The 10,173-nt window shown below is 40.5% G+C and overlaps 1 protein-coding gene across 1 annotated transcript in view; it reads right to left on the bottom strand.

The window, feature by feature from the left end:
* Positions 1–1,131: 1,131 nt before the first annotated feature.
* The window catches only part of LOC141791132 (uncharacterized), a 32,190-nt gene continuing 23,148 nt past the window's right edge, over positions 1,132–10,173 (bottom strand). Inside the window, exons 4-7 of the mRNA XM_074671377.1 lie at positions 9,442–9,565; positions 8,228–8,370; positions 4,363–4,605; positions 1,132–2,574 (exon numbers count right to left, since the gene is read on the bottom strand). Coding sequence (XP_074527478.1) covers positions 1,888–2,574; positions 4,363–4,605; positions 8,228–8,370; positions 9,442–9,565 — 1,197 coding nt within the window. The 3' untranslated portion in view covers positions 1,132–1,887. The remainder of the gene's footprint in view (positions 2,575–4,362; positions 4,606–8,227; positions 8,371–9,441; positions 9,566–10,173) is intronic.

The raw sequence follows: 10,173 nt of genomic DNA, 5'->3' as shown, positions 1-10,173 counted from the left end.
ACTGACAAAGCTGTTTGAAGAAAATGACTCTTTTTGAATCACTTTTAAAGAATCCCACATATCTGATGTTGTTTTTTTGCTTTATTTGATGTTTTATCTGTAATTTGCAGAACAATACATGAGCTAACCTGGGAAGCTATATTCATAAAAAAGGGTCCCCAGAAAGATTACAGTGAATGAATTGCAAGGACTTGAGAAGTTGATATTGTTGTCACTCACTGAGACCATCAAAAACGGTCTATTTTATCAGCGTGCTGTAAATCTACTTTTCTAAAACCAGCAAAGGGTAAGCACAGTTTATAGCCATATCTAGGATTGGGTACCAAATTAGGTACTTTTATGGGTACTGACTGAATTCTGTCTGTAGTATTAAGTACAGATTCACTTAAAATCAAACAGTAGCATGTTTGGGTACATATGTGCATCCTTCTGACTGTAAGGGAGTGGAAGAGGAGGTAATTTTCCATGCTGGGCATGAACACAGATTTGCAAGTCTATATATTGACAAATAAATATGTTATTCATTGAAAACTCGAAAATTTTGATATTAAAGAAATTAATATGTATTACTACATAAACACACATAAAAAGTACCAAAAATTGGTCCTTTGAGTACCAATACTGATTGCCAGGTAATGGGCATCAGTATCATACCATTTAAAATGTGAAAGGTACCCATCTCTGACTGTATCAGAGGAAAATATCTCAAAAACTGAATTTGTGACAAAAAACAAAAACAAAACAACAACAAAAGTGCAGTCTCATGGCTGTCCTTCCCTTCGTTTCTGACTGCTTTGAAAAATGGCAGCTGTCAATCATTATGAAATTGAAACTATGCAGCCCAATAACATATTTATATCATCACAGCATATGGATGTGAAAAAACATTTCTGCAAGGTGTATCAATGTTTTAAAGTTTGACCACAGCCTCGTTCAAATGAATTGGAGAAATAGCGTTTTTGACCAAGACTGCAGCCAATCACTAGGGGGAGCAGCTTTCCTGGTGACCTCACTTTGAGCCGAGTGAGATGACATCCTGTCTCTTTACAGTCCATGACTGAAAGTGTCTTAGATTTGCGAGGCTGATTGTCTCACAAAAAACAACCAGGCACACCATCATTGATTGACATATCCTTTATTAAAACTTCACATAGATCTTAAACTCATCTTAAATACTATTGTGATTGCTAGTTCTCTCTGCTTACTACATAAAAGTGTAAAGTAGTACTCTATACGCTTTATTTTGATTTCCCTTTTATAATCCAGAATGAGCCTTAGGTGTACACACTGCGTCTATAAATTCATGTACAGTCTACGCTCTGCAGAACACTTTTGGGTTATAAGTCATTGTATAAGCATTTATTATCCAAAACTAAGAAATAAACATTAGAAAAAACAGGAATCTGGCACAAGCAGCACAAAATCCACAATGAATGAGCTATTGAAAGCAAAGTGCAATGGTTGGAGTATTATAACTCTGAATAGCATGGAGCCAGTTAATGAATCTGGTTACAGAACAAAGGAAAGTGCTCCTAAGAGTTGGGGGTTATGGATAACTGTTCAGATAATACTTTTCATAAACATTTCAATCTTTTGTAATCACATACCACCACAGCGGTCTCTGCCGTGGCTTGGTAAGCAGCATATTATGACATCTTTGTCCAAACACAAATATATAAAAATAGAAAACAGCTAGAGTGAGAAGAATATATTTTCCAGCAGCAGCTGAGGCTAAAGTATGTGTAGTAATCATTTTGTAACATTTGAATTCAAAAGAAAAACAATTCAAGGTTATATGTTTGACAAAGTGGCACTAAGAGAGTTCAGAAATGTATAAACTGGCCCACCAGAGTCCCTGCTCTTCTCAGCACCTTAAAGCCTGTGTGGTCACATGTGGTTGGTCACACTGCACAGCACTGTGGACTGACTGAGAGACGGATCGCTGTTACTGACTGTGTTTGATTCGTTTGATGGGAGCGGCCCCGCCCCTCCGGACACCTGGCTCCCCCACGACCTCCACTCTGCTCTGGCTCTCTGGCTCTGGGGGCTGAGGCTGCTGCCTCCATCAGAGGGCCTTTTCCTTTCATATATCCCCCGTACCCCTCCATTCAGAGCCACAGTGGAAGCAGAGGTCTGGTCCAGGTGCTCGGCTGAGACCAGAGGCTGCCGGTCCTCCTCCTCAGAGATGGCAAACACTGGCACGCTGATGTGATCAGCCTCACCTGGGAACCTCTTTCCGGCTGGACTACTCTCGATCTGACACTGAGGGGAGGATGAAGAGCCTGGGCTGGATTCAGACGGAGAGCCTGGGGCTTGAGGAACCCCAGAGGCCTTCGTTGGGTCAGCCATCCCTGAGAGCAGGCCGAAGCAGTGCCCTGTGAAACGGGAGCGCCGCAGGTTGCTGGTGGAGTTGAGGCGACGCTGCCTCTGGGCGGGCTGTGTGAGGGGGAAGGAGGCGTTGCTGATGGAGGAGTCAGAGAGGATGCTGTTGTCTGTGTTGGCCTCCAGATGAACATCAGAGAAGACATTCCTGTTGTTGCCCTCCCTGCAGTCAGCTACCAAACTGGATGGAGTCTGGAAAGATTAGAAACCAGCTGTGAGGGTTCTCGTCCAAAGAAGGATTCATCTAATTTAAGGGTCAAAAGCATAGTAACAGTACTCACAAAATCAGGACACACATCACCTCTAACAACCTAAATAAAAATATTATCAGATTTCTTTAACTTAAAACTGCACAGAATCTGAAAAAGGTGAGAATAGCACACTTTTAATTTCTAAAAGCTTCTTTGTGGTCATTTTAAGACGTTGGTTTGTAGTTTATTGCGATGGTTGTCCTTCTTTTTTCAGGGATGCACCCCCTGTGGAATGTCACGTCTGCCAAGTACCCCTGACAAGTGCAAAGCAGTTTTGGTTGCAAAAAAAAAAAAAAAGGATGTAAAACACAGCGCTGTAATTTTAGTGTCTGATTTATGAAATATTCTTTATTAACAATAAAATTGTTTTAAACCTGAAAATAATGACCAGACAGGCTCAAACATTAGGCTATAGGTTGCTATTTTTTGAATATGCTGTTTTGAATCTACTCCCTGGAGTGCCCTGGTGTACCTCCAGGTGTACATGTACCCCCATTTAAGAACCACTGGTTTATAGGATAATACACAAAAAAGAAGAGAGCGATCAACTTTTTAAAACATTTTTGGGGTCAATAAACCAAAATATTTTCATACTAACCTCTCCTGGTATCCAAAAATACCTTCAAAACAGTCTGGAGTTTAAGTTTTGAGATATCGATTGCTGAGGTTTGTGAATCTGCATCTTAATAATATAATACGCCCACAGACAAAGCCCTGACCACCCCAGATGTTGGTAACTTGTTTTAAGAGAAGTTTAAAAGAAGCACTTAAAGTCTTTTAACAATTTTTTTGTGGATGTACCCTTTAAATAATTTGGGATAGCCTTCTAAGCCAGGGGTCTCCACCCATTTTAAGCTGAGAGCTACTTTCAAACAATAAAACAAGTCGCAAGCTACTTCTAGTCTCCTTATCACACCATTATTCATTTATTCATTTTGCTGGGCACATATTCAGCACATTATCATATCCTTTCCATTAATATGATGTTTGATAGAGCCTTGTAATTTGCTTGTTAGTCTGTTTTTTCTTACTCATTGTTTATCTCCAAACGTTACACCAATTTTAGTAAGAGTAACTTAAACTCAAGTTTGTGACAATAACTCGTTCACATTTGGTTCAAAAACAGTATCCGTCGGCTACTGAGTCCACACACTAACTACTTGTCGTCAGGACTGGTAATGGAGTTATAAACAGGAAAGTAATTGGTTGATATACTTTGTGAGGTGGGGGGCACAGATATGGAGTTGTAGTATGCAGATGTGGTTCGCACCAACTGTTTGCATTTTCTTCTCTTTTCTTTTTATTATTCTTTCACATTTTCCATTTGCTGGGTGAGTTACTTATTGAGGGCCTGTGAGCTGCCTGTTGGAGACCCCTGCTATGAAGACTGTTGAAAAACTTTGAATTGGAAGAAAACTGAACCCAATCCCTCAAACACTCCATGGCTTGTACTTCATCACCTTCAAAGGCTACAAGTTGGTGTTTCCTAAGGTGGAATGACAAAACACTAATAGGGGGTCACAAAATGCTCTCCAAAATCAAAATTATTAATTATAACATATTTAAAAACCTATATAACACAGCTTTCAATTGTTTTTTTTGTTTTGTTTTTGGATTGGCCTGTTGATGTGTTTCCACATTCTGGGGTGACCGGTTGTGGGCTGAAAAGTTTAGGAACCTCTGCTATAAATGACTGGCAGAAAAAACATCAAATGTTTGCAGTACTGACGCTGTCCACCAGTTTGGTGAAGGGGCTGGTGGAGTTCCAGCTGCACCACTTCTTATGCAACTGCGGCAGTGGAGGGAGGAAGTCCTGGAAGGTGCGCACGCTCCAAGCTCTTGGTCTGGCGCAGCTGCTGCTTCCGTCCTTTGCAAGCCTGGAGCCATTCGGTTCAGCCGTGGAATCTGGGGAGGGCCAGTCACCTGTGGGGCTGGGACCAGTGTCGCTGTGCCGCAGAAACCTGTCCCGCTGCTGAGACACAGAACGCATAAATGAGTTAAAGAAACACTGCGTGTTCTCCGGCAGCTTCTCTCTGAGTTTGTTGGGCGTACATGAACCTAAACTGCTCGGTGTCTGGATGCAAAGACGGGTTGCAGACTTGACTACGCACAACAAGTAAAGAAGTGCAGACGAGTGACTCCCCTGGAAGACCAAAGGTTAAAAGTAAAGAGTGACTGAGAGAGGATAAACAAACTAATTAGGGAAGAAGACGACCACACAACATAAATAGCTTGCATATCAGAGGTTGCATTATACTCAAGCACTCAACTGCAGCTAGAATGGTCAATGACCTGCACTGAGAAGCGAGCTTGTTATTCAATCATGCACGCATCTTTGGTATTGAGCGTTGATGGAAAGACTGGACTTGGTAACAAACACATGCTTCAACAGAGGGGTAATGATATCAGGTAACAGGAAGAGGAATCAGATCTGTAGATTTCACTGTGTACGTCAGACTTCAGGGGTAGAGAGAAAAGGGAAGTGACACCACTGAGAAACTGATAGTTTTATCTCAAATGGTAAAAAAAAGTGTGGTTTATTGGCAAACAAGAACAAGCAGTTACTTCAGTGCATGAAAGAAGAACAAAGTCCTGAGGGCTAGGGGATTAAGAGCTGGCTGCACCTGCCATATTCCCTCCTCACACCTGAATTTCTCCCCGCAGATTCTGTTGTGTACGATGTTAATGGATTAAAAGACGGAAGTGTGCTGATTAGCTTGGCTTTTTGGGACACAAAGCCTGCCAGCTAAGCATGTGTTGCTCACGTTCTAATCTCAATCATTATTTATTAAGTGTATTAAAGCTGTCGAGAGACCAGCGGGAGCTTTGGAATGATTTGAGTCACATTTGTGGTGCTGCGTACGCGACAAGCTTCACCATCTGCACCGTGCGGCACAGGCCAAAACCAGTTTTAGAGGAAACTGTGATTGACAGGGTAGATGTGTAAAGCCATGTTATCCATGCTGATCGGTCAGCTGCTGTTGATCAGGGGAGGGGGGGGGGGGGGTTTAAGGGGTTGAACCATCAGCCATAGTGTGAGTCCAGATAATCCTTTGTACAGAGTCACTAACTGCTAGCTTTGTCTAGACAAGAATTAGCTAGGGGTTTAGATAAAATGTGCTTTTGGTCATTAAAGCCTCACGAACACAATGGCAACTTTTAGATGGGAGACATGGGGTGAGGAATCAGGCAGCAAACACACAAATGCTTACAAAACCTGGTTCCAAAGGTCAAGTCTAAGACTGCTGCAGGGTTTTGGGAGAAGCTAAACATACTTCATACTACAGTGGACTTGAGTTTTTTGATTCTGGACAGGGGGGATCAAACAAAGACTATTTTGATCTAGACTTGATCTTATCACGCAGCTTTCAGCCTGTTCTCACTGCTCCACAAAACCTAAAGTGAAGCTACTCTGTGAAAGGGACCTGCTGCAACAAACTGTTATATATTAGACATGCATGAGATACACCAGCATTATGATTACCTGTAACTTCCCCGTCAATCACATCAAGAGGCTGCTTTCTGTATTTTCTAAACAAAGTTAGCACAAGCAACATCTCTCAAACATTATTTACATGGACGTCTGCATCGAGGACACACACAGGCAGACCACACACTGCGGGCCAAAGCGTGCATGACACACACAGACACACAGACACATAAACACACACATAAATACACACACACACACACACACACACACACACACACACACACACACACACACACACACACACACACACACACACACACACACACACACACACACACACACAATTGGAGCTGGGAATCTGGCTCTGTAGATAATACTCCATTAGACTAGGCCGCACAAACGCTTGCCAGTCCTTCAAAAAGCTGCCAGAGCTGTTTTATGCCAACTCTTATTCCAAGAGAATACAAAAGAGAGAAGAGACAAAAAATGTTTGCTCAAACCGATGCTTCTTCCTCAACGCTCCTCCCAACTTTTAATTATCCTCATTTCCCATTTATGTCCTCATAGTTTTCATAGTTTTAGGTTGTACCATGTGTATGCCAGTGAATGGTGTCAGTCTTATTAGGGACACTGGGTCAACCTCCGTAATGAATGCGCTGTCACCTCTGATGTTCATTTGTTCAGGGATCATTTCCACAAAGTGAGGAGATCACCCACTGAGCTCATGGCCCTGGAGATTAAAAAGACATTTTCCCCGTCATTTTACGGAATTAAAGCTAGTTTAAGACTGAATTTTACTCTGCACCTCCCTGGAGAGGTTATGAAACATAAGACTTAGAACTACAGGGCTACATTCATGTCTTCTATGGAGTCAATGATCAGAGGTAAACACAGATTATAACAGGGGAGGGCCAGAAGGTTTTGTGGGTATTTGAAGAAAAATGTGGACACGATGAAGTTAGAAAAAAAAAAACAAAGCAAATCTGAAACCGTAGCAAGTGTTTATGTCTCTATTTTAGTAAAAAAAAAAAAAGAAAAAAAAAAAAGGTCAAAGTCCAGTAAATCCTAATGATGTCTGAGTTTCTTGTAGAAATTTCCTGATGGGATAAAAGAAAGATTTGCTTGACCAGTTTGTTGAAAAAGAATAATTCCCCAATACAGGAAATCAAAAAGCCAATTTTTTCTTCCCCATTGGCATATTTTTAGAATCCTTACAAACAATTCAGGCATCATTTTTGCCTTTTTTATATCTTGAAATAGACTTTAATATTTTTTCTGGAATTTCCAGGTGAATATGGCTCAAACTGGGTCAATAATGACAATCTGTGATAAAACAAATCTTTGCTTGGATAAGACCCTAGTGTACAGTAGAAAAATCTACAATATGATCTACAATCTAGGAATGTGTTTTTGTCTTAAAAGCTGCTAAAAGCTAGCTTCAACTGATAAGTGAAGAAAATAAACCTTGACTCAAGGTAGTAAAAATCAAAAAGTCTGAATTGTGTACACAAAACAAAACAAAAACCAAAACACTAAAATAAGAAAAAAAAATCTTGAATTGGTTCAATTTCCTTAAATCAAGAAACTAGACAATTTGATTGTTATAGTGGAGTTTTTTTGTATTACTAACACATAACAGAGGTCTTCTTTGTCTATTTATAACTCAGAATAAGACTGTCAGTAAATGATGCTAATATCAAGTTTAACTGGATATCATCTACTAGAAATAGCCAAAAACACTCAGTGTTAAGATTTTGTTGTGTGAAGGAAAACTGATGGGTTTTTTTTCTGCCATGTACCCCTTTAACATGAGCAAAGCAGAGTTTGGGTTGGAAAAAAAGGCGTAAAACACAGCGCTGTACTTGAGTGTCTGATGGATATAAAATTCAATTTATGAACTCTAACTTATATTGGATTCAAACATTGATTGAATAAATGATGTTAAAGAAACTTTTCTTGGTTGCTGTTTTTTAGATTTTCATTTTTAAAACTTGCAAACTCCCTCGAGGGGGTACACGTAGCTGCATTTGAGGACCACTGTTCTGGAGGACTTGACACATTTTATTTAAATCACTCTGTTTGTTGAGATAATTCAGTCCTGGTACAAACCCCGCCACCTGCAGAGTCAAGACACATGTATCAGTGTAATGTTGGGCCTTACTGTGTGAGGTGAAAAGGGGAGCCTGCTTGGGCTAGGAGCTGAAGACACAATGAAGACCTCATCTGCACCGAGGTCCAGTTCTGTCAGACCACTGCAGGAAAGGTCCACCTCTTCATTCTGGGAAATGTCAGCGCCACAGCTGACTACAGAGACACAGAAAAGAAAAATAAGACAAACAAGAAAAACTGATAAAAGCTACTTCAGACTAATCACTGCTCCATGTTGAATCCATGTTGTCGATATCTTCAGGTACAGCTGCCCAGAGTAAGCAGAGTAAGTAGATCCTCTGATGTTTATAAGCTGTGTGTTTATGTGTAAACTCCTTACACCGTGACTGGAGCACACACAGAGGAGGACTGTACTCCCCTGTTGTTCCAACTACTCCCAGGCTGCTTTGTGGGTTAAATGCCACAACCCACAAATCTCCCAGCCTGGGTTCAGTCCCACTGAGAGTGAGAAAGAGAAGAGCCACTGGATTGTCCCAGTATCCCTCCAAAGCTAATGTAATTTTCCTTTTGACTGAAAACTACAGACCCACCCAGGGTTCACAGAGGCTTCCTGGTACACAGTTTGTTTTGATTCACAGTAATATCTTGGGTTAGGTAAATCTTTCCCAGAAAAACTCCTGGTTGGCAAGAAAGATTTCCTGTTCACCCTCACCAGAGTGAGCTGTGGAAATTTGCTTGGAATAAACTGACTGTTCACATGAGCAGAAATAAGCACGGAGGGGGAAAAAGGAGCACCACAGAAATTCTGATCACAAGAAAATCCTTCCCCTATGTTTGAGTGACAGCTCATCTCTGGGAAAACATCACAGACACTGAGACACATTCCTCGAACCCCAGGCCTTCACTTTGAAATGACAGCCCCAAAACTTTATTGAGTCATTACTCTGCCAGGAAATGATATAATGGCAGACTTTTATTCCTGAAGGTGTTATTATCATTCCTTAAATGATTCTTGTCAAAAGTCTAAACATGTTGCAAATATAAATCATAACATTCACAGTAATGTGCAATTATGGACTCTGGGCTTGCTGCAGTAGTATGTATCTTTGAATTCTGCAGGATGAACTCAGGCTAATCAGAGAACAGATCTAAAAGTCATGGATAATGGGTCTTCTATGGTTTTTAAAGAGTTCACATCAGCGACCAACAGATCAGTCTATGCAATGTGTGTGTTCGTTCATGTGTGTGCAGGTATGTCCTCCAAACCTGTGTGTGGTGAGCTGTCGTTGTTGTTGTCCTGCTCTGTTGTTGCTTCCAGGTTGGCCTGATTTTCAGCCATCAGCTGAAGCTCACTGACCTCAGCTACTGTGTTCTGGACCCCCTCTGGTACCTATAACACAGTGCAAGTCATACAATAGAAACAGTCATTATATAATATAACCAGGTACGTATTTAGAGGATGTTTTTCACTATGTGTAATGGTAAATCTAATTTTCACCCTGTATATCTATGAGGTGAGGGTGGAATAAAGGAAGCTATAGAGATGATTTAAAGTCATGTTTACTTAAAAAAAGCAGTTTTTAAAAGAGTTTAAACAAATAACAGCGATGTCTGAATAGCTGCCTACCTGTTAAATCATGTTTGATCAGTAATAGAGAAGTCTTATAGTCACTTTGAAACGTTTATTAACTCTTTTCCCAAAAGACACTGACCAACCTTTAGTTAATATGAATATCGATCTAAAATCAGCAAATGCTAATGGATGAGTAAATATCATGTGGGTACCTGTGTAATGTTGTGAACAGGCATTAAGATTGTAAGCTTTTCCATTAATATCAATGTCATTAAATTCAATGGATGTCTATTAGTGTTTGTATTGAGTCTGTTGGAGGATTTTTTTGTTTGTTTTGTTTTCATAATTGTTATCTTTAAAGTTACATCTAAATGATTCTCAGGAAAGGTAGTGCTACCTTGCTACGGGATTTTGGCTATTGAACA

This window comes from Halichoeres trimaculatus, unplaced genomic scaffold (genome assembly GCF_033239565.1).
Source record: "Halichoeres trimaculatus isolate MK-OKI-2021-1 unplaced genomic scaffold, fHalTri1.1 fHalTri1_scaffold_5, whole genome shotgun sequence".
Lineage (NCBI taxonomy): Eukaryota > Metazoa > Chordata > Actinopteri > Labriformes > Labridae > Halichoeres > Halichoeres trimaculatus.
The sequence above is the reverse complement of the archived record's forward strand: the minus strand, read 5'-3'. Positions and strand labels throughout refer to the sequence as shown.